Genomic DNA, 24,430 nt, shown 5'->3' on the forward strand with positions numbered 1-24,430 from the left:
ATATCTTTAGTATGCCATTTTGTGATATCATGATAATATTTGGGTTATATTCTCAAATATGCAACTTGAGCATTAGGTGGAGTTGAAATAGCTGTGCAATCCTACAAGCAGCAACAGGTCAGGTAACATAAATCCCCAAAGAGCAAAACCTGCTATCCAAGGTGCTTTATACCCTTGTCCAGCTTCTGGACACACATCATCACTCTCACACACAGCAGCTACAATTATTCACTGACTAAACCACCACTGAGAGACATTAAAGGCGAAGTTGAAGACTGATTATCCTGGAGAGAGTCTATCTATGTGGTCCCTAAGAGCCGACTCTGACTTGTCGGCACTTAATCAGTCAATCAATCAATCAATCCACCACCACCACTCTAGCCGGAATAGAAGGAAGATTAGTCATATCAGTCTCTCACCTCAGCCCTTCCAATCAGGTGGACACAACCACTTCCCATCCTGCATGACTCAATAAATTCTACTTCAGGGCCACTGATGACTCATTCATGAACATCCTCTGTCCTGGGCTAATATTCACCAATCCATTAACAAAAGAGTAAACGAGCTAACATTCATAAGCAAAACCTCAAATCCATTACCATACAAATATCTGATCTTTGCTGAACTACATGACATGCTATGAATTCAACATATGCTCAGTCAATCTGGGGTCATTTGGATCCAAGCCTTAGAACATGATGCTTCAGGGCAGGGCACTGTATCTTGCTCCTATGGCACTGTAGCTATTCTGGAACCCGTGGTGCATATAGTTGTGGGCGAAGAGGGGGACGCAGTATCCAAAGTGAGCAAATAACTCAGACGTTTCAAATGGAGATTGTATGAAACTGCTTTATACTGAATGACAGAATTTAAAGTTGGAATGGTCCTTGAAGGTACCTCATCAAAGACTCCCAAGGAAACTTAGCAATTATGGGATAAGTGGACAAGTACATGTGTGGATTGCTAACCGACTGAAGGACAGGGAACAGAGGGTAGTTATAAATGGAGAGTTTTCACAATGGAGGGAAGTAAGAAGTGGGGTGCCAGAAAGATTTGTACTGGGACCAGTGCTTTTCAATTTATTCATAAACCATCTAGAAATAGGGGTAAGCAGCAAGGTGGCCAAATTTGCAGATGATACCAACTCTTTCAGGCAGAGAAATCCAAAATGGATTGTGAGGCACTCCAAAAGGATCTTTCCAAACTGGGTGAGTGGGCAACAAAATGACAAATGCAGTTCAATGTTGTCAAGTGTAAAGTGATGCACATCGGTATGAAAAACCCAACTTCAAGTATATGCTGATGGGATCTGAGCTGTCGGTGACTGACCAGGAGAGGGATCTTGAGGTCGTGGTGGAGAGCTCGTTGAAAGTGTCAAATCAATGTGCAGCAGCTGTGAAAGAGGTCAATTCCATGCTAAGGATCATTAGGAAAGGGATTGAAAATAAAATGGCTAATATTATAATGCCTTTATACAAAACTATGGTACGGCCACATTTGGAGTACTGTGTACAATTCTGGTCACCATATCTAAAAAAGGACATTGTTGAAATGGAAAAGGTGCAGAAGAGGGCAACCAAGATGATCAAGGGTCTAGAGCACCTTTCTTATGAGGCAAGACTATAACACCAGGGGCTTTTTAGTTTAGAAAAGGCAACTGCAGGGAGACATGATAGAGGTCTATAAAATCATGCATGGTGTGGAGAAAGTGGATAGAGAGAAATTCTTCCCCTTCTCCTATAATACTAGAACCAGGGGTTATCCCATGAAACTGATTGCCAGGAAATCTAGGACCAACAAACGGAAGTACTTTTTCACACAAAGCATAATCCACTTGTGCAATTCTCTGCCACAAGATGTGGTGACAGCCAACAACCTGGATGGCTTTAAGAAGGGTTTGGATAACTTCATGGAGGAGATGCCTATCAACAGCTACTAGTCGGAGGGCTGTGGGCCACCTCCAGCCTCAAAGGCAGGATGCCTCTGAGTACCAGTTGCAGGAGAGAGGGCATGCCTTCAACTCCTGCCTGTGGCTTCCAGCAGCATCTGGTGGGCCACTGTACGAAACAGGATGCTGGACTAGATGGGCCTTGGGTCTGATCCAGCAGGGCTGTTCTTATGTTCTTAAGCCTCTCAGGGTTGGAGGCTGAAGAACTGGGACAATGCTATTCCCCGCCCACCCCTGCTCCACACCCATGCGGTGGAGTGGGGGGCAGGGTTGTGCGCCCAGCCTGTGAGGCAGGCCTGGCGGTCACCATCTTGGCCTCCTCCATGTGGCCAGGGAACTGGCCAATCTGGAGAGGGGGTGGGGGTAAAGCAGTCTGGCAGGCCTCCATCTTCCTCAGTCTGTCGGATGTCTGTCATGGGGGTGTGCTCTTCGGTCGCTCTGGAGCAACCATGTGTGCAGAGAGCAAAGCCTTCCTTTTCCTCCCGGTTAGCTGGCAGTGCAGGAGATGCGATCAGCCATGTTACAGGCCAGTCGCGAGGGGGAAGGTGTGCTCGGAGATCGCTCCATCATGACCGAACGTGCGGTGAGATCAACCGGCAGGGAGCCAAGTAGGAATTTTTTTGAGTCGTGCCAGATTGGCCTTGGGCATGGCCTTTTTTTGCCTACTTCTCACTGAGGTTTAAGAGCTGAGTGGTTAGGCAGGGTCAGGAGCTCAAATAACATCTGGTCACTTGGCAGGAGAGTGCAGGTATTGGGTAGGTAGATTCAGGGATCAGTGTTTGGCTGGAGGGCCAGTTTTGGGGGTCTCACAGCTCAGAGGGCTGGGAATGGCCCCTCCTCAGGGGAGTGGCGCAGCTCACCGGCTCAGGGCCTTGGAAGCTTATGTTGGGGTGTGTCCAGTCACACACACACACATACACCCTCAGCAGGGGAAGCCTCACGGTGAGATAAGGTCAGGACATGGAGCCTGGCTGAATCAGGACCCAGCCCTTCGCCCTGGTGTGGGATGGCCATCACTAGGAAGGGCCACTACACAGAAGGAGTACCTGCACTCTGATTGGATGGGACCTCGTTGCAAGTCTGCCCTCATTGTACAATAATAAAGTGGCCCTTATTTACTCCAACTAAGTGTGTCCTGTCTTCATTGGGGCCTGGGGGTGCAATCTGAAGTGATGAGAGAGGATGTTCTAAACTGTCTCGAAAAACTAATTAACAGATTGCTAGGGCCAGATGTCATCCACCCATGAGTTCTGAAAGAACTCAAATGTGCTATTGCTGATCTCCTCTGGGGGGGTGCACAAACAGAACATGCTGAACTGGTTCACCTCAAGCTGGTTCAGGGGTTTGATCATGGAGGTTTGACCACAAGGGTTTGATAAGGTCCCTTCCAGCTCTTCCATTCTGATTTGACAGGAAGTTGAAACAAGCCCTGACTCAGGTGGGAAGAATTACCATGACTCAGAATGTTCTCCCCATTTTTGAAGGGAATGAACCCACACGGTAAATCCAATGATCTGGGCTTTCTTTCTCTCACTCCCCCAGCCTTGGGCAGTCAGGAGGAAATAAGCATGCTCTTCAATCTGGCTGGTCCATAAGTCCAGGGTCAAGGGTACCGCAGCCTGTGGCTCTGCCTCCCACAGCTGTGCCTGCCCCTTCTCCCTGCACCCCTAGTAGAGTGAGGGCACCACCTGGCGGTTGAATGTGGTGGCTGAGGAAGGTTGGAATATGTATGCCGTTGGGGGGGAAAGGTGCTCTTGCACGTGTGCAAAAATTCCACAATGGTGCAGCCATTATTTCTAGCAGTCATACCATTGTGCAACTGTGTCTGTGCAATTTTGCAGGAGCACTCCTGCACAACTGTGTGCACATTCTTTCACAACACATGCAGAACATTGTGCAGTACATCAGCCAGAAATATCAGCTTACTAAACATGAGAGAAACCACCACCAGAGGTGCACCTAGGTAATTTTGGAGCCCGGACCTAAAGGACTTTGGAGGGCCCCTTCCCCTGCAAATTAAGCATCATCATGCTCTGCCGGGTGACCACACCACCCAGGACAGACTAAAGAGGATTGGGGGGGGGGCGCCAGGGACTGTGGAGACCCTGGACATTAGCCCTAAAGTCCACGGGTAAGAGCGCCTCTGCCCACCACAGAGAAGCCATTAAAAAGTGCTCGCTCCATAGGTAAAGGGTTTGTGATAAAGGAGGCCTGATCAGGTTATTATAGGTTACTAACAGATTTAGACACCTCGATTAATCATGATCTTTAATTGAAAAATTAGGGTTGCCTCATTTGCATGTGAATATAAGACTCTCTCAAGAAATTATCCTTTCTTCTTATTTGACGCATCCGTGCAGACACAATGTTGGAAGAGGCATTCCTGGGTGTGTGAGCACGGGAGGAATGCTTCTTCTAAGATGGCAGAATTTTAAGTTTATGAAATCAGCAATACAGACTTCACCAGAAAATCCCAAGCCCCATCTGATCGATGACAATGTTGCAGAAACCCAGAATCACACACACAAGATGTTATTTCAACCCTGTTAGGAAACAACAAAAATTGGAAGCAGCAGCTCAAAAGGCAACAATTCAAAGGTCCGAAGCTGGAGAGGTTCAGGAAGATGGGATCCCAGCTTCTTAGCGGGTTACAAGGTGGGGTAGGTGGCCTGCCTGGCCACTCCACAGTGATTGTCAGCTCCTTTCACCAATCGCATGTAACCTTCTTCACCCCAGTCCTCAGACCAGCTGTAGGAGAGCAGAGATGAAAAAATAATGAGAACATAAGAACGGCCCTGCTGGATCAGGCCCAAGGCCCATCCAGTCCAGCATCCTGTTTCATGCAGTGGCCCACCAGATGCCGCTGGAAGCCTACAGGCAGGAGTTGAGGGCATGCCTTCTCTCCTGCTGTTACTCCCCTGCAACTGGTACTCAGAGGCATCCTGCCTTTGAGGCTAGAGGTGGCCTATAGCTTTCCAACTAGTAGCTGATGATAGACCTCTCCTCCATGAAGTTATCCAAACCCCTCTTAACGCCATCATAACTAGTTGCCAATACCACATCTTGTGGCAGAGAATTCCATAGGTTAATTATGTGTTGTGTGAAAAAGTACTTCCCTTTGTTGGTCCTAGGTTTCTAATCAATTTCATGGGATGACCCCTGGTTCTAGTGTTATGTGATAGATTTCTCTCTGCTATATGAGCGCTGATATATCAATGTATTTTTAGATTTTGATGCTGCTTGTTTGCATCAGGGCTGTGAGTTGAATGGATTCTGCCTTTCATCTTTGAAACCTATCAACAGATCGAATGCTGGAGGCTTATGCAGCCAGGGCTATGCAGCAGTAACAGCTCTGGTCTCCAGCAGCTCCCATTCAGTTCTGAGAGACAACAGGCTGGCAACTAGAATTTAAACTGATTATTCAGCTCTGCTCCATCTGGACAACACTCCATCATACTCAGAGGCGCTCTAACCCCCGGACCTTGGGGCCCCGGTCTGTGGCCTCTAAACTTCCGGAGGGGCTCCTACAGCCGCCTCGCGCCTGCCCACTGCGGCGGGCCAATGTGTTTTGTTTTTTAAATCAAAGTGGCCGAGGGGTGGCCACCCGGCGGGGTGAGCTGAGCAGTCGACCTCCTCCTCTCCCCACTCCCAGCGGCGGTGAGCGGCAGAAACCTCTGGGCATGTCCGCTCAGCGCAGTGGCTGTAGTGAACGGCAAGGCTCGCCTACGGAGTTCAGAGGAAGATCATCGTAAGCCTGTGACATCACAGCAGTTGCTCCCCCCACTGCTGCGGGGGGTGGGGGAAGAGATCAACTGCTTGACTAACCTGACACCCCTCGGCTGTGTGGCCACTTTGATTTAAAGGAAAAAAAACCCATTTCTAAGCCCGTGTCCAGTAAGGCAGCAGCTCTCAAGCAGCTAAGAAGCAATTGATTCAGCAGACTCTAACTCCAAATGGAGGGGGGTATACAGTGGCATTTGGGGGGAAAGGATACCTGCCAATAGTTGATAAGAAAACTTCTGCTGTTGGCAAGGCTCTCTTCCTCCCCCCTACCCCCATGCTCTCCTATTTTTTCTTCCTGCAGATGGGTCAGCATTTCAGCTCAGCACTATTTTAACCCTAGAGATGCCAGGAATTGAACTGGGGACCTTCTGCACACACCAATAAAAAAGACCCCTGCCTCCGTACTAATCCTGCGCATTATCCAGCTATAGGTCAGGTGACCCGCTAATTGTATAATGGTGACTAGCTGCCTGATTGTACCGATTCTACCTAAGAGACCGCCATTGACATCCTGCTCAAGAATATTTCCAGCCTATGCAAAGAGATTGATTGATTGGTTTCTTTTCCAGCCATCTTGGCCACAAACTACCTACGTGCTCCATCCAGCCATCTCAGTAGAACTTCCTGTGGATGATGTAGGACCCGTAATCTCGGTACTGCTCCTCCCTAATCCAGCAGGGCTGGAAGTTCCTCAGGGATTCAAGGATGGAGCCTCCAGTCCAGACGGAATACTTCCTCAATGGGTTGGCAGTGATTTTAACTTTAATGTTGGTTGGCACCACGGCCATGAGTTAATGCATAAAGTGTTTTTCCAGTCCCTCAAAGAGGGATGAGCCTCCAGACAGCATGACTTTCTCATACATGTCCTTCCGGTTTTCTTCAGGGACTTCTCTTAAGTTTCGTTGGGCCATACCATGGATCCCAACAAGATTCAGACCAAGCATCTGGGGAGGGTTGAACAGCAGCAATGGCTATTGGAATCTCTCTTTCCCCATACTGATGATTTGGCCTTCAGGCAACTGGTAGTTGACCGCAAGATGCTCTGGCTGCTCAGGATCAGATAGGTCTAAGGGCTTTCATTGGGGCTGGGGGACTCAGTTGGGCTGTGCTTCTCCTCCTGAGGGGATGTCTCCTCTGGGTGGCTCCTGACCATCTTTGGTCACATGAGGCACTCATGTCAGTTCTGAGCTGAGATCTGAACAGGGGAAGTCCTGACTCTCAGCTTTATCTCTTGCCACAGCACTTTTCAGAATCTATAAACTGAACACAGCTATAGCTATGTAATAGTTGTAGCCACATGCAGCTATTGTTGGGATCTCAGTTGGACTTTGTCGCTTTCCCAGTGTGAGGAGAGGGCAACTTGCCCCTCTAGGAAGATAGCACCATCGCGAGTGTGGGAAGAGGTCCCTCTCTGTTTTCATCTTGTATACATTTAGGACCAATGCAGACATGCCTCAGACAGCTGCAAGTTGACATGTCCACGCACAAACACGTACATGTATTTATCTACCAGCGAACCAAGGATAACATTCCATTCATATGAACAAGCGGGCTCTCATCCACAAAGGCTTATGCCACCATAGATTGGTTAGCTCAGGAGTTCCCAGTCTTGGATCCCCAGATGTCGTTGAGCTATAACTCCCATCATCCCAGCGTGATGGACTACAACTCCCATCATCCACAGCATTTGGCCATTGTGGCCAGACATGATGGGAGTTGTGGTCCAACATCATCAGGGGACCCACGGTTAAGAGCCCCTGGGTTAGCTGTTCACCACCAAATTTTTGGAAGTCTTTGTTGCAGCCGTCTAGCTGGAATAGGGGACATGGCTGAGAGAGGTGTCAAAAACCCCAGCATCACCCCAGCTACACAAAGGAAAGTGCCCGGGTTCAGCACAACATCCCCAAGTGTATCTTTTTAATTGTGCTCCATGGAAGGGAATGCCTTCCACTTACTGTTTAAAAACAACATGGTGCACATTAGGGTTACTGTTTAGATGCAGGAAACCTGCCCCCAGCTGGCAGCCTGGAGAGAAGTAGGTCATCCAGTGATTGAGTAGAGAGTCTGAGAACAGCTCATTCTGCTCCTGAGCAATGAATTGGGTGGGAGTCAGAGTCCAGGAGGAACTCTGTTTGCCCTTTATGCCATCGGCCCCCTGTTGAGCTGGCAGCTGCAGTACCACTCCCTGGCCATCCACAGTGGTGGCACCAAAGAGCAGCTGAGAACAGGCCAGCAGGCTCCCTTGTCTCCAAACACTCTGCTGGCACAGTGGGTGCCATTATCAGAGTCCTCAACACAACAAGCCTCATGTCTTACGCTGGGTACTTTCTCCTCCTCTGACAGACACATAGAGATGGGGAGGTGGGGAGCTTTCCTCTCATCACCCGCATCATCGTGATGGGCATTCTGTTGGCAGGCCACAAAATCACTGCCTTGGCTGCCCTTTCACAGGAACATAGGAATCGCCTTATACTGAGTCAGACCATAGGTCCATCTAGCTCAGTATCATCTACACAGAACGGCAGCAGCTTCTCCCAGGCAGGAGTCTCTCTCAGCCCTGTCTTGGAGACGCCAAGGAGCAAACTTGGAGCCTTCTGCACGCAAGCCTGCAGGTACTTTTCCCAGAGCAGCCCCATCCCCTGAGGGGAATATCTTGCAGCGCTCACACATGTAGTCTCCCATTCAAATGCAAACCAGGGAAGACCTTGCTTAGCAAAGGGGGCAATTCATGCTTGCTACCACAAAACCAGCCATAACTCCACATCCCCTTCCTGTCACCTGTTCTTTAGGATCCAGTAATCCATGTTCTTCCCATTGTCCTGCGAGGTTCCATAGCCAACCGCCAGCATGGCATGGTTCACCCAGTGGCTGCACGATCTGCTGGCAAGTATTCCTGGACAGAAGAGAGGCCACAAAAGAAGAAGAGAGTTTGGAATGGAAGAGGAAAAGAGGACAATGAGAGGGTAGGAACGCTCAACGCCCCCAGACATACACGCTACCACAGCTGCTGTCTTGAAATGCATTTTGCATGTCAACACAAAAGTTTGAAGACAGAGAGACACCAGAATGGGTTCAGAGGAGAGGAACCAAGGTGGTGAGGGTTCCAGAAACCAACTCCTAGAAGAATAGTTGGATGAGCTGCTTCTGTTTAGCCTGGAGAAGAGAATACCAAGGCGAGAATGAGAATGCTTGGCCAGAAGCCCAGGTAACTCATGCACACTAGAGATAGGAACATAGGCAGCTGCCATATACCAGTCAGACCCTTGGTCCATCTAGCTCCGTATTGTCTACGCAGACTGGCAGCAGCTTCTCCAAGGCTGCAGGCAGGAGTCTCTCTCAGGTCTATTGGGGAGATGCTACCAGGGAGGGAACTTGGAACCTTCTGCATGCATGCAAGCAGCCAAGCAGATGCTCTTCTCAGAGCAGCCCCATCCCCTAAGGGGAATATCTTATAGTGCTCAGATGTAGTCTCCCATTCAAATGCAAACCAGGGCAGACCGTGCTTAGCAAAGGGGACAATTTGTGACCAGGTCTCCTCCCATAGACCAGTTATGCTCTTGTTGCTCTTAAGGATTAGGAAGAAAGTTCCCTGTTCCCTGCTCCAAAATGTAGGCCCCCAATGAATTACTCAGAGCCTTGAATCTCCTCTGCCACCTCCCTAGGAACATGAGAAGCTGCCTTATACCAAGTCAGACCATTGGTCCATCTAGGAGTCTCTTTCAGCCCTATCCTGGAGATGCCAGGGAGGGAACTGGGAACCTTCTGCATTCAGGTGCTCTTCCCAGAGCAGCCCCATCTACTCAGGGGAATGCCTTACAGCTCACATGTATTCACCCATCCAAACACAAACCAGCCAGATGCCTGCTTAGCAAAGGGGACAATTCATGTTTGCTGCCACAAGACCGGCTGCAACATATCCTGCAACATCTTGTGGAGGGCCTGTACTTGCTTTCCTAATTTCTTTATCGTGTGCAACTCGTGTTCTTTCTCAATAAAGCTTAGTCGCGAATTCAGTCTGGTTTTAAGAGATGCTGGTGGAGTCCTTGAAAAACGTTTCCCTATGTGGTGCCAAAACATGATAATCATGCTACTGTAGACTGGAGAGGAGAGCTGGTCTTGTGGTAGCAAGCATGACTTGTCCCCTTAGCTAAGCAGGGCCTGCCCTGGTTGCATATGAATGGGAGACTAGAAGTATGAGCACTGTAAGATATTCCCCTCAGGTTTCAAGTTCCCTCCCTGGCATCTCTAAGATAGGGCTGCAAGAAATTCCTGCCTGCAACCTTGGAGAAGCCACTGCCAGTCTGTGAAGACAATATTGAGATAGACAGACCAATGGTCTGACTCAGTATATGGCAGCTTCCTATATTCCTATTCTCTTCAGAACCAACCACAAAACTATACTGTTGACCTAAAGCTGGCCTTTGTAAATACAGGCTGTTCTAAGGTCTGTTGAAGTTGGCTCTGAACCACCTTGCTAGTGGTTCCGGACCAGACTTCCATTGGCGGCGGCCTACCTTGAAGGAGTGGTGTGCTCCTAAATGGGAATCAGAGCATCTCTCGACTGAGGGTGGATCCTAGGAAAAGGTAATATCCCTCTCCTCAGTCCATCACCGGTACCTCACCTGACTTATAGAAATGGAACTCGGAGCTTCTGGCATCCACAGCAACTGAAACTGGTCCAACCGTTGCTACAGCTTGTTCCAGGGCAACTTCGCTCCCCTCTTGAACCATCACCAGGGATGTGCAATCGGCTGCTCTTTGCAGGGGGTCGAAATGGCAGCTGGATCCATCCTTAGGAGAGGAGACAAGGCAGGGTTGTGTTTTAAATATCTTATTTCAACCAGTTCTGGGTGGGGTTGCACTCCCCTTGAAGGAGCTTGGGGGTGTTGCTGGACCCAGCTCTGCTTTTAGAAGCTCAGGGCAAGGTGGTGGCCAGGGATGCCTTTGCACAGCTTCAGCTATTGCACCAGCTGCGTCCCTTTCTCAAGGAGGCAGATCTGGCCCCTTAGTCATGTCATGACTGGATTACTGTAATGCACTCCACATGGGGCTGCCCTTGAAGACTATTCAGAAACTGCAGCTAGTGGGGAATGCCACAGCTAGGATGTTATCTGGAGCTATTCGCTGGGACTATATTACACCCATTTTGAAAGAGCTACATTTGCTCCCAATCTCTTTCCGCGTCCAATTCAGAGTTTTGTCCCTGGATACCTGAGGAACCGCCTGCTCTCAAGGGTTTCTGCCTCCTCAGTGAGGTCATCAGGGCAGGGCCATACTCCGTGTGCTGACAATGAGGGAGGCTCAGCTGTCATGCACGCGGGACAGGGCCTTCTCAGTTATTGCCCCCAGACTTTGGAATGCTTTCCCCATGGGCATCCATTCCCCAGTCTCCATCACAGTTTTTAGAAAGCAAGTAAAATCTTGGCTTTTAACCCAGGCCTTTATAGGAGTGTTTTGCTGCTGCTGCTGCTGCTGCTGCTGCTGCTGCTGCTGCTGCTGCTGCTGCTGCTGCTGCTGCTGCTTTGTAGCTTATGGTTCTATTGTACATGTTTTTTAAAACTTTTAATTAGAGTTGTATCTGTATATTCAATTTAATTTTCATTGTGCAGTTTTTAAAGTTTCATATTGTTTTAAATGTTTTGTAAACTGCCTTTAGATTATGTTAATGAAAGGCAGTATAAACATTTAAGAAGAAATAAATAATTAACAATAAATAATTTTTTTACTTCATTTACATAGCATGGCTTCCTTCTGCTCTGCATTTGTGAGGAGGAAGAAAATCACACACAGATATAGAATGCGGGATATTATCTGGCTTGGCTGTAGCACATGTGAAAAAGATCTCACAATTATTGTGGATCATAAGCTGAGCTTGTGATGCACTCACAAAATAGGCCAATGCGATTACAGGCTGCATGAACTGAACCACAGCTTCCAAGTCACAAGAAGCAATGGTTCTACTTTGTTCTGCACTGTCTGGAGTAGTGATTCCAGATCTGTGTGCTGCACTTTAAGAAGTATGCAGACAAATTGGAACAGGTCCAGAGAGGGGCAATGAAGATGGTCAGGAATCTGGAAAAGAAGCCCTATGAGGAAAGGTTAACGAAACTGGGTGTGTTTCACCTGGGTGTTTTCCAAATTACGAACATTGCGCTGGTAGAAGTGTTGCAAGGTATGATGGAATGGTGCAACGGTTTCAAACTGTGAGTAAAGGGTAGGCTGGTGGCCGTTCATATTGCTCTCCACTGCAACCGGTGGTAGGCTGGTGGCCGTTCATATTGCTCTCCACTGCAACGTGGTTTCCAGGCGGGTAGTGTCCATATTCTCCTGGAACTGCATAATCTGCCCCCTCCTCCTGCCCCATTCTGGAACAATGGGGTCACAGAGGAGGTGGGGAGATGACATGACATCTTCTTTTTAAAAAAAAAAATCTTGTCTCCCTTGTGCAAAACTGTCAGGGAAAGCGCCATTCAAAAACAAAAAAATTAATTGTCTTGTTGCGCCCTTGCACAAGTGTTACAGCAAAAAGAATAACAAAAACCCAATGGTGGGGGAAGCGCTGCTCCAAAATGAGAATTTACTTGCAGCATTGCACCCTTGCACAAGCAAGCCAGCAAAACAAAATAGCAGAAAGGGCCACTAGATAAAAATCAGGGAATTTTGGGATCGGGTGGATTTTGAGCAGGGGAGTCAAGGCAGATGCCCCCCTTGCTTTCCCCCCCAAAAGTGGTGAGTAAAGCAAGCCTGGGCAGAGCCTCTTGGCTCTTAAAACTCCACCCACCTGCCATTCCCCCTTCGCACAGTGTATATATAAGAAAAAATAAGGGGGAAAGATAAAATAAAAAGAGAGAAATAAATTTGAAGTGGGAAGGGGTGATATCAACAGATCACCCCCCACAATGAACCATCCACACCACACCACTTACACCAGGGCAACATCGTTGCAACCCTCCTACAACGGAAAATTGCTACTACTTTCCTGCAACGCACATGCAACTTTGTAGTGCTGAAGGGCAGCAATAAAACCCGAAATAGGGCATCAGAAATCTGGACGGCACCTCACTTCAAGTGATGTCAAAGCGCAGGCAGTACGGAAGCACACTTAGCAGGCACGTTGCAAAACTGTTGCATGTAATGTAGAAAGCACTCTGGAGAACAGAACCAGACAGACAATCGCCTTCTTCAAATTCCCAAGGGCTGTTGCATAAAAGAGGACAAAAAACTTGTTCTCTGCTGCCCCCCGCCCCACAGTGGGCAGAACTAGGCCTAATGGGCACAAGTTCAGTTTGGCTGAACCTTTGGGAAACTTCTTTATTTTAAGGGCAGTTTGATAACGGTATGGAACCCATTACCCAGAGGGTTGGCGAGTTCCCCATTGCTAGAAATCTTCAGCACTGGACAGCCACCCATTGGGAATGCTGTAACTCTGGTTTTCCTGCATTAAGCAGGGGGTTGGACTGGATGGTCTCTAAGGCACCCCTCCAACTCTAGGATTTGACAATAAACTCATTTATAAACTGAAGGCTAAAATGTAGTTCGAAATTCCAACAACATCCCAAGACTAGTCCCGCAGTTCACAAGTGATGGGCAGAATATAGAAGACTTCACCTGCTTTCGGCAAGTTACTTAGCTGCCCATGGCACCAGCAGAGCACAAGACTGAGAAATCCACAGGAGATTCCATAGCAGAAAGAAACTGGCAGCCTTGGGCCAGGTCTTCTCCCTTCTTCCTGGCTGTAGCCCAAAATGACCCATTCTCTTGGAAGCTGAAAAGTTGCTTTTAAGAATCTCCTTACCTTCCCCAAGTAGGGGTAGACAAGCTCCGAGTTGATGCCCTTGTTATCCTGCACGTACTCAAAGGCACGGGTGATGTAACCTCCTTTGCATCCATGGTTCCCCAGCTTCCGGGAGCAGTCTATCAGGTTCTGTTCACTTAGTGAAACCAGCTTTCCTGTTTTCTTGAAGTGCAAACCCTCCAGCGCACCGGTGGCACTGAACGCCCAGCATGATCCACAGTGGCCCTGAAAATGCAAGAAGAGCCCAGCTGGAACACCCCAAAAGTCCATCTGATCCAGCACCCAGCCAGATGTCCACAGGAAACCAACAGCCCTCTCCTGCCCCAGCATTTAATAATCAGGGGTAGACTGCCCCTGTACTGGGTGGTTCCATTTTGCTCTCAATAGATCTCCATAAGGTTACAAGTTCGATCCTGACCAGGGGCTCAAGGTTGACTCAGCCTTCCATCCTTCCGAGGTCAGTAAAATGAGTACCCAGAATGTTGGGGGCAATATGCTAAAATCATTGTAAACCACTTAGAGAGCTCCGGCTATAGAGCGGTATATAAATGTAAGTGCTATAAGAGGAGTCTTGCTGGATTAAACCAAAGGCCCCTCTAGTCCAGCATCCCATTTCCAACAGTGATCAGCCAGTTGCCTCAGAGAAGCCCACAGGAAATGCTGGAAGTCAACAGTCCTCTGTTTCCCACCCAGTATCTGTTATTCAAATATCAGCTGTTTCTGAACATGGAGGCTCATGTCCAGGAGAAAAAAATGAATCATGATTGATGTTATTTAAACAGAACAACATCGTTCATAGCACAAAGTGGTCGACCTGAGGCTGTACAACTATTGTTGGACTACAATTCCCATCACCCCTGCTGCAAATTATTGCAGCTGGGGGTGATGGGAGTTGTAGTCCATCAACAAGCAAGCCAAATTCTAACTTCTGGATACAATCTCTTGTTCCACTTTTCAGGTGGCTATGCACCAAAAAAAAGACAACTATGGGAAATGAGGGAGGAAGAGATGAATCGAAGATGGCTTTGTGAGTTTATATTCCTCAGAGATGACAATTCTCTCCAACAGAGATTATTTGCAAATGGTGGAGAGGTTTTGTAGAAAACGAAGAGTCCTGTCTTTGCCACATTCAGCTTGAAATGCTTGGGAGAGAAGAAGTGGGATTTTGGGGGAGAATCACACTTTCAGAGTTCTCTCTTCAGCCACAAGGACTAGAAAGTTAACTTTTTAATAAACCACAAGCTTTGAATGTTCCCCTGCTAACTGAGCAAAGAGGTGCCTTTTAAAAGTGGTGATTCTCTTTATTTCGTGGGAGGGGAGCAACTGGCTCTATCCATCCCCAGCACAGCACCCCTTCAGTGGCTGTTGCTGGTGTCTCTTGCTTTTTTAAAAGATTGTGAGCCATGTGGGGACAGGGAGCCATTGTATTTGTTTGTTTGTTTATATCTATGTAAACCGCTTTGGGAAATTCTGTTGAAAAGCAGTACATAAATATCCATCGTATCATAATCTCTGTAAGCATTTAAGAATCCCTCTGGCTTCATCATCAACTTCCCTGGCTGCTCTCAGTTCACCTGGTTTTTCACTGGGGTGACATAACCTTTGACGCGCCAGTCCACTTCCCTGGGTGTCTCCAGAACAGTAGATTCTTCAAAGAAATCTACATTCCTGCTACGTGGACTGGGATGGAAGCCATTTAGCATCTGGTTAAATTCTTCATCAGTCTGAAAAGGGAAAAAGAGTTACTTTTCAACTTTCAGGTTGTTGTGTGTCTATACCCCCAATGCTGTGTTTTGTTTTCCCCCCCAAAATCCTGGAGCAGGGTTGTGGCTAAGAATGAAACACAGAACAGGAAGGTCCCTGGTTCGAATCTTGGTGCAAAACTCACTAGGTGTTCCTAGATATATGACTGTTCTCTCAGCCCGGAAACCGCAATATGGGGATACGAATGATGGCCTACCTAACAAGGCCATTGTACAGTTTGAAATAATGTACAGGAAGCACTTGGAACATAGGAAACTGCCATATACTGAGTCAGACCATTGGTCTATCTAGCTCAGTATTGTCTTCACAGATTGGCAGTGGCTTCTCCAAGGTTGCAGGCAGCAATCTCTCTCAGCCCTATCTTGGAGATGCTGCCAGGGAGAGAACTTGGAACCTTCTGCTCTTCCCAGAGCGGCTTCATCCCCTGAGGGGAATATCTTCCAGTGCTCACACATCAAGTCTCCCATTCATCTGCAACCAGGGCAGACCCTGCTTAGCTATGGGGACAAGTCATGCTTGCTACCACAAGACCAGCTCTCCTCTCTACTTGCTACGATATATTACTAGTTTGGTACATGTTCTAATAGGGACAGGACACAATTAGCAACAGGTGCAATGGGGAATGGAGCAAAATCACTCTCCCACATTCCAGTCCCCTCCGCCAAACATGCACTCTGGGACAGGGTCCTATCTTCAGGCCCTCTGGTGGCTGGGTTCGGGAATTATGCCAGAAACAGAATGCACACAGTACAAGTTACCAGATCTCCAAGGTGGTTCATGCCCAGCTGATAAGTGTGTTTCCCCAGGGAAGCCTCGTGGTTATGATCCTGAATCTTCTGCAAGTTCTTTTTCCAGACTGCCCTACGGAAGGCCTCTTCTTCCTGGAAAAGGGGCACAGCAGGGTATGGAGGAAACATCCCCAATTTCAAAGAGGATCAGAAAAACGTTAGGAGGACCTTGCCTTGAATTGGAACTCCACTGCAGAAAACCTTGATTGTGCCAGGGTTAGAACAGAACATAAGAACCACCCTGCTGGATCAGGCCCAAGGAAGCCTATCTAGTCCAGCATCCTGCTTCAGAGAGTGGCCCCCCAGATGCCTCTGGGAAGTCCACAGGCAAGAGGTCCTTGATCTAGGCTGATGGGCAGAACAGGAGCCCCTTGTTTTATAGCTGGGATTGTTAATGTAGCAATGCCTATGAGTTGATGTCAGGTCCTCTGTGAATAGACAAAGCTTAATCCCTTTTTGTATATTTAAAAAATGTGAATATGCACTCTCTCTCTTGCTGTTACTTCCCTGCAACTGGGATTTAGAGGCATCCTGCCTCTGAGGCTGGAGGTGGCCTATAACCACCAGACTTGTAGCCATTGATAGACCTGTCCTCCATGAATTGACCTAAGCCTCTTTTAAAGCTATCCAAACCAGTGGCCATCTCCACATCCCATGGCAAAGAATTCCATGTTCACTGTGGCTCAACGGCTCTGGAACTTAATCAGAGTTAATGGGATTTGTTGCTGAAGGCTGGCTAGGGAAGACAGCACCTCTGAGCATGTAGAGGGTGTCAACACATTTAAGGTCTTTTTGATTTCAGACTTACTGCTTTCCTCGCCCTGGACAAGACCAAAGGGTGACAGAGTAAAATGTGGTTAAAACTGGAGAGATCTGGAAAGTCAAGGGCTGAATAGGATGGAGTGAGGTGAAGCCAACGTTCGGGAAATGGAGCCTGGTAGAACAAGAAACAGAGCCAGAAAAGAAAAAGTGTGTGTTTCTGTACATAGCGCCCTTCAGAGGAACACTGTATATGTTCTTATGCTTCAATTTATTTCTAAAGCAGTTTTCCATCAAAAAAAAGGGCTTCTGATTTTTTAAAAAATGACAAAATAAAAAAGGAGATTATCGAGACAATACTCAATACCAGTTGCTACGGAGTCACAGCAGGAGAGAGGGCATGCACATACCTCTTGCCTGTGGGCTCCTCAGGGGTATCTGGTGGGCTACTGTGTGAAACAGGATGCTGGACTAGATGGGCTTCCTTGGGCCTGATTCAGCAGGGCTGTCCTTATGTTCTTAAGAACTATTAGCCATCCAGTTTAATTGAACCCTGATGTACAGGAACAATCTACCCAGGGGTATAGCAAGGCTGGAGTGGGCCCAGAGACAAGATTTTAAAATGGGCTCCCCCTCACTGAAGCTCAGCTCATGAAGTAAAGAAATCTTAAATGAGGCTGAATAGTGGTAACAAAAAGCATAGTAAAATTCATATATCTATCTATACACACACACACACACAGAGTTTCCCCAGAAATAAGACAGTGTCTTATATTAATTTTAGCCCAAAAAAATGCACTAGGGCAATTAGCGGTACATCAGAAATTACTGCTAGGTCTCACTTTCGGGGAGACAGGGTATACACACACATACATACACACACACACACACACACACACACACACACACACACACACACACATATATATATATATATATATATATATATATATATATACACACACACACACACACACACACACACACATACATACATACATACACACACACCCCTATGTGCCACATTAGAACATCATCCTAAATTATTATTTTTTTAAGTTTTGTAAATTGTGGACGATGCAAATCATGTAATGGTACTAGAGAAAGACATGCTGTTCTGGTAGCTCCAGGTCTTAACACTCACATCAGTTTCGGAGGATGAATACAACTGAAGGAAGCCCAGGCGGGTGTGCGGCTGGGGGAGTCAGTCATGTGACTTGCCTCTGGGGGCCACCCCAAGGCAGTGGGCCCTAGGGGTGTGCAAGATTCAGAGGCCCCCCGGACCGGCACAGGGGGGGCCTGTCGCTTTAAGTGGGGGGTGGTAGTACTTACCCCCCCCCGCCGCTCTTCCCCCTCCGGCGCTGTTCCGATCAAGGAATCTTCTTGGGGCGGCAGAGTTCCTCTCTGCCGCCCCTGCCGTTGTCTTAAAATGCCTCCAATGCTGCCCTCGTCGTTCCTAAAGCCCACAGATGAGCGCTAGCGGCGCGCAAGCGCCCTGCGCACCGCGCGCTCATCTCTGACGCTGCCACGCGCGCCGTGACGTATGCGGCGCCGCATACGTCACAGTGCGCGCAGCAGCGTCAGAGACGAGCGCACGGCGCGCAGGGCGCATGCGCGCCGCTAGCGCTTGTCTGTGGGCTTTAGGAACGACGAGGGCAGCATTGGAGGCATTTTAAGACAACGACAGGGGCAGGCAGGGGCGGCAGAGAGGAACTCTGCCGCCCCAAGAAGATTCCTTGATCGGAACAGCGCCGGAGGGGGAAGAGTGGCGGGGGGGGGAGTACTACCACCCCCCCCCGCTTAAAGCAACAGGCCCCCCCTGTGCCGGACCGCCGGACCTCCGGATTGGTCCAGCGTTCTATGGAATGTTGCCGGACCGAACCGTGCACACTCCTAGTGGGCCCCCAGACAACTGTCTCCCCTTGCCCTATTATAGTTACACCCCTGAATCTATCTCTGAATATCACATGCGGGGCACAAGCAAGCAGGGGTGATGTCTTTGGGCCCTGCTCATGGACTTCCTGGAAGCATCAGAGTGCTGGAAATCTTTGATCTGACCCAGCAAAATGATTTTTACTGAACCCTAGAAAGCACCCTTCATGTGCACAGGAAACCTTTGCCCCCCCCCCAATTTCTAACTGACATTCTCATGGGGAAAATATCCTCTAAACATGCTCAGAAGTATTCTGTAGCAACAAGTAAACAGCAAATCTAGCTGTGCCAGAAGAAACTCACCTCAAGGTATTCTTTAGCATAGGCTTCCTTCCATCCCTTCCAAGCTTCCTCCAAGACCAGATCCAGGTATTCTGGGGCATGAGCTGCCTTCAGTTCTGGGTACCGGATATAGCTCACCCCCAGGCCTTGTCTGGCATTGACTTCCTGATCCAGATATTCTTCAGCGCTGTCTTCCTCCCAATCTCCCTCCAAGGCCAAAGTCTTGGGGAAGACCAGCCAGGTCAACATCATCACTGCCAAGGTTGGGAGCATATCTTTGTCTAGGAGGGCAAACACATCCTCAGAAGGCTTTGGGGCCAAGAGACATCCAGCAGGAGACCCAGGACATTTGGGAACCGGAAGTGGAGGTGGGTACAACCTTAGAGAAGCCGCTGCCAATCTGTGTAGTCAATAGAGTCGTCCCTCGCCTATCACAGTTTTCCCAATCACAGATTTGAGTATCCTTGACTGGGAAATTGACACCACCCTCGCCAGCTGTGACTTGTGTATACATGGTTTGGCGTTTTTTAAAAAAAATCTGGGGGAGGGTAACTTTGGGGATCAGGGTGTCAATTCTGGGGTCAGAGGGTCATTTCTTGGGGTCAGGGGGCGATTTATGGGGGTCAGGTCCTTTCTGAGGGTCAGGAGACAATTCTTTCAATTTTTTGCCTTGTTTTTGGTTGCTTTGCGACCGCGATTCCCCTAACCCCCCTTTTCCCATTGACTTTAATGCCTCGGCTACCACAAATTCGCCAACCGCGAGGATTTCCAGGAACAGAACCCTCGTGGTTGGCAATTGTACTGAGCTAGATGCACCAGTGGTGTGACTCGGTATAAGGCAGCTTCCTATGTTCCTATTTTCCTAATCTTCCAGCCAACTCCTGCCACATGGCAGGCAATACCTCATACCAAATCAGCTATTTGTAACGCACCTGTTCAAATAAAATCATCACAAGGCAAATCCCCAATTTTTAAAAAAAAAATTAAAAAGATCATCATGGCACCATCAAACATGAAGAGTCAGCAGAAGTTTTTTTAAAAAATAAAATCAAAAGTCACATGGAATAACAGAGGCTGCCTACATCCTGACCAATGCTGTGTTTGTGCAATGAACAATTTTATGCTAGTACTAAAAAATGGCACAGCCGCTCTACATCACCAGGATTTTCAGAATGGCACTATTGCACAAACGTCCCAGAATAACGTATGAGGCTTGCCACAGGTTGCACATCTCGTTACAAACATGTCGTTTGCACAACTGCAAGCTTACACAATGCGGGAGCCATGAAGAGCTCTTGATGGTCCCACTGACAAGCAATTCTGCCTCAGTGCGGTTGGCCACTTAAGACCCAACGAGATGCACATGGCAGCGGTGGTCTGATGAGTGTGTGCACCAGTTGTTGCTGCTCAGGAAACACCAGCAGCCTCAGGCGGGAACAGGCAGGGAGCACCCCAGAAAGAAATATGGTAGGGGTGTGCACGGAACTTGTACGGTTGGAACTGCTACAAGCAGTTTGGTTTGTGCTCAAACCAAAAGCAAACTGAACTGCCCAGTCTGCGAGCCGGTTCTTTAAAATCGGACAGCAGTTTGGTTCTGCACCAGAACCAAGTCAAACTGGTTCAACCCGATTCTGCATGCTTGCAAAGGGGAATCCAGTAAGGATCCCCATTTACAAGCAAAGGGGGGAACCCTATGGGGTTGAAAAGGGAGGGATGAGTGGGTGGGAGGTAACCTTACACACAGCAGCAGCAATGGGCCATTTTTGGAGGGCTGGTCCAGTTTGAGCTCAAATCAGGCTGGTTTGAATCGAACCCATTTGAACCAGTTTTGTACATTCCTAGCAGATGATTACTCTTTGGGTCAGTTTCCTCTTCTCTGAGGGGGGCCATCCTCCTTCCTGTCTGGAAACTGCCTTACAACACCATTCTATGCATGTTTAACTCAAAAATACATCCCACAGTGTGTCCAGTAAGCATGCCTAGGATTGCATCCTGAAAGCAACAGCAATCTAGGGAGAGATGGGGACCTGGCATTTGTCCGGGGCTGGCATGCACTCCAGGGGCCCCACTGACCAAGCAGGGACAGGGCCTATTTTGTGGCCACTATCCTTGGTGTCCCTTGATGGGGGGGGGGGATCCACAAGAATTGCTTTCATTAATATTGTTTACGAATTTTAATGTAGTAGTGTGCTGAAAATGGACCTCAGCCCCCGCAGACCAAGTTATGGTTGGTTCTGGCCCACGGGGGCATTGGAGTTGTACTTCCCTGTGCTAGTGCAACACTAGACTTAGTGCAACTAGCTAGTGAAAGAGCCTTGCTCTAGTGCATCATCCTGACACCAACACAGCCATAGTCAGTGCGTTGGCCAGAGTTTGACCTACTGCTTGAGGATGCACAGAGATGTGGCTTGGCAGAGATCCTCAGAGAGAGAGAGAGAGAGAGAGAGAGATTAACAACTGAAGAGCTGCTACCAAAAGAGACCAGACCTATGCATCTTCCAGAAGATGACCTTGATTAAATGGCAGGACAAAGAGAAGGGATTTGCCACATCGTTGCAAGGGTTGCCAGGGTATTGTTAACTGCTTCATATGTTAAAATAAAAGAATAACTGCCCTGTTTTTGGAAGTTTATATTCCATCATTTAGATCCCAAAAGGAGTTCTCAGGCTGCTAGTGTACAAAAGCCAAGCAGATTTCCAATGAAAGCTCTAGATGAAACCAGGATAGACCAGAGTATGATGTGCCTGAGACGAGGCGAGACGTCATGCCTTGCCCCATGACCCTTCTTTCAAAACTGACCTTTCCAAGCTTTGAAAGTGGCACCGCGGGCCGGGAGAAGGAAGGAGTGCGGGGAGAGGCATTCCTTGCAAAGCTTGCAGGGATCCTGAAGATCAGTCCTGAAGACCTGCTCCAACGGTGGCAGCAGGACGGGATTTTGCCATCTGGCAGGTGCCCCAATAATCTGCTGCCTGAGGCTACTGCCTGACCTTGCCTCACGGAAGGGCCGCCCCAGGGTGAGGCCATAAAGCTGTATTTTCTAAGATTGGCAACCTTCCAGGACTGACCTGGAGTCTCCAGGAATGACCTTTGAAAGCAATCCTGGAGATTTTAATGGCTTGATCTTGGGGAAAATGTTGAAAAAAAATATTGGGGTGGGGGAGAAATAGCATCAGTCAAAACAGGCAATCGCTAATGCAACCACTCATAAAAACCTGAACTCCCAGTGAAAGCAGTAGATGAAGCAAGGGTAGCCCAGAGAACTAGGAGAACAGCAAAACAAAGCCCTCTCCATTAAACGTCCTCCAAGCATGGTGGTGGGGAACGAGCTTCAACATGAAGATGAATTCCTTGAGGCAGGGGTTCTGACATCCACAATGGCCAAGGAATGATGGGAGCTGTAGTCCAACAACAACTGGAGTGGAAACCCACATTGGAGAACCTCTGGGCTATCCCATCTACATCAGGGATTCTCAACGTTGGGTCCCCAGATGTTATTGGACTTCCCATAATCCTCAACCAAAGGCCACTGGGGCTGGGGATTATGGGAGTTGAAGTCCAACGACATCTGGGGACCCAACGTTGAGAATCCCTGATCTACATAGTCCCAAGTCATGTTAGAGAGGGAGTGGGGCACAGCTGCCTTTTCTTCAAAAATAAACGAAAACAACAGAAGTCAGAGTCAATGTTACTGGTCAGAGTGTTGGACTAGGACTGCAAAGACCCAAGTTCAATTCCTCCCCATTCAGCCATGAAACTCACTGGGTGACTCTGGGCCAGTTGCATATCTCTCAGCCTAACCTACCCTACAGGGTTGTTGTGAGAATAAACATAACCCACTCTGGGCTCCTTGGAGGAAGAGCGGGATATAAATATCCTCTATAATAAAAGCCTTGGTGTCCGTCTGTGGACACCAAGGCGTGTGTTCGTGCCTCCCTGGCCTGTACTGGGCATGCACGAAGCGCATGCCCAGAACAGTGCAAGGGAGACACGACCGGCGGCCATCTTGGGCGGCCAGAAACGGCCACCCCGAAAAGGCCGGGTGTGCGGCGGCGGGGGAAACTGGCCAAGGTGGCGGCAGAGCCGCCACCTCAGCCAAAAAAGACGGAGCAGAGGCCGGCGGCGGCACGGAGTCCGGCGGCAGCCAGCGGCACAAAGCCGACCGCGAATGGCCCGGCCCAGCCGCGGAGGCCGGCGGCGGCGCCCCCAGAGTCCGCCCGGCCGCTGAATGAGGGGGGAAAAGGCGGTGGGGGAAGCCGGGCAAGGCTCCGCCGCCACGCCGGAGCCGGGAGGGAGAATTTGGGGCCTGAAGCTGGGCAGGGGGGAGAAGTGGCAGGGGAAGCCGGCCGAGGTGGTAGCAGAGCTGCCGCCGAGGCCTGGCAGCGACGGAGCCGGGCGGGAGGGCAAATATGGGCCCCTTCCCTTCCTAGCGCCCATTATTCAACGGGCTAAAATTAACTTGTAATAAAATAAAATATGTAGCCCCCAGATTTACAGTTAGGGGAAAGGGTGAAATTGAAAAAGTTGAAGAAAATGAAGATGTAAAAATATTATGGGACTTCCGACTACAAACAGACAAACATCTGCCATACAATACACCAGATATAACTGTAGTCGAGACGAAAGAGAAACAAGTCAAAATAATCGACATAGCAATACCAGGGGATAGCAGAATAGAAGAAAAATAAATAGAAAATATCACAAAATACAAAGATCTACAAATTGAAATTGGAAGGCTGTGGCAGAAAAAGACCAAAATCATCCCAGTGGTAATTGGCGCCCTGGGTGCAGTTCCAAAAGACCTTGAAGAGCACCTCAACACCATAGGGGCCACAGAAATCACCATCAGCCAATTACAAAAAGCAGCTTTACTGGGAACAGCCTATATTCTGCGACGATATCTATAACAATTGACAATAAAATTCAGCCATCCCAGGTCCTTGGGAAGGACTCGATGTCTGGGTAAAACAAACCAGTCAATAACACCTGTCTGACTGTGTAAACAAGAAATAATATTTTTCAATGCTTTTAAGTTGTAGTTTAGTGCTTTTAGAGAGAGTTATGCCCTCTCTCCTGCTGTTATTTCCCTGCAACTGGTATTTATTATTTTATTTCTTTATTTATTTGATTTATATACCACGTAGGGATGTGGGTGCCAGTTCGGTGGCGGCGGGATGCAGCTTTAAGGACAGGGGAGGATGCACTTACTCTCGCCCGCCACATTTCCCCCGCCGGTGCCCGGTTTCTTAAACACTACGTTTTCCGGACGTAGCGGATGGGCCTGCACATGATGTGCACAACCACACGCAACATGCTCATGTGCATGCATGTTGGGCGCACTCTTGTGAAGTCCGCATGCGGGCGCGTCCGCTACTTCCGGAA

General features: G+C 48.6%; 1 protein-coding gene across 1 annotated transcript; it reads right to left on the reverse strand.

Annotated features, from left to right (window-relative positions):
• Positions 1 to 4,201: 4,201 nt before the first annotated feature.
• LOC128347980 (procathepsin L-like) lies at positions 4,202 to 20,019 on the reverse strand. Its single transcript, XM_053303392.1, has 7 exons — positions 19,073 to 20,019; positions 16,049 to 16,171; positions 15,101 to 15,250; positions 13,527 to 13,751; positions 10,354 to 10,522; positions 8,510 to 8,624; positions 4,202 to 4,696 (listed from the first exon to the last, which is right to left on the reverse strand). Exons 1-7 carry the CDS (start codon positions 19,322 to 19,324, stop codon positions 4,597 to 4,599), a joined length of 1,134 nt encoding a protein of 377 aa, XP_053159367.1. The 5' UTR covers positions 19,325 to 20,019; the 3' UTR covers positions 4,202 to 4,596.
• Positions 20,020 to 24,430: the final 4,411 nt, after the last annotated feature.

This window comes from Hemicordylus capensis, chromosome 2 (genome assembly GCF_027244095.1).
Source record: "Hemicordylus capensis ecotype Gifberg chromosome 2, rHemCap1.1.pri, whole genome shotgun sequence".
Classification (NCBI taxonomy): domain Eukaryota; kingdom Metazoa; phylum Chordata; class Lepidosauria; order Squamata; family Cordylidae; genus Hemicordylus; species Hemicordylus capensis.

Coding starts and splice junctions, on each gene's coding strand:
- LOC128347980 (XM_053303392.1), bottom strand. CDS start 19,324: ATGCTCCCAACCTTGGCAGTGATGATGTTGACCTGGCTGGTCTTCCCC. Junction 13,752..15,100: donor TCACCCCAGTGAAAAACCAG/GTGAACTGAGAG, acceptor TTGCATTTTCAG/GGCCACTGTGGATCATGCTG. Junction 8,625..10,353: donor GTTCCATTTCTATAAGTCAG/GTGAGGTACCGG, acceptor TCTTCTGTCCAG/GAATACTTGCCAGCAGATCG.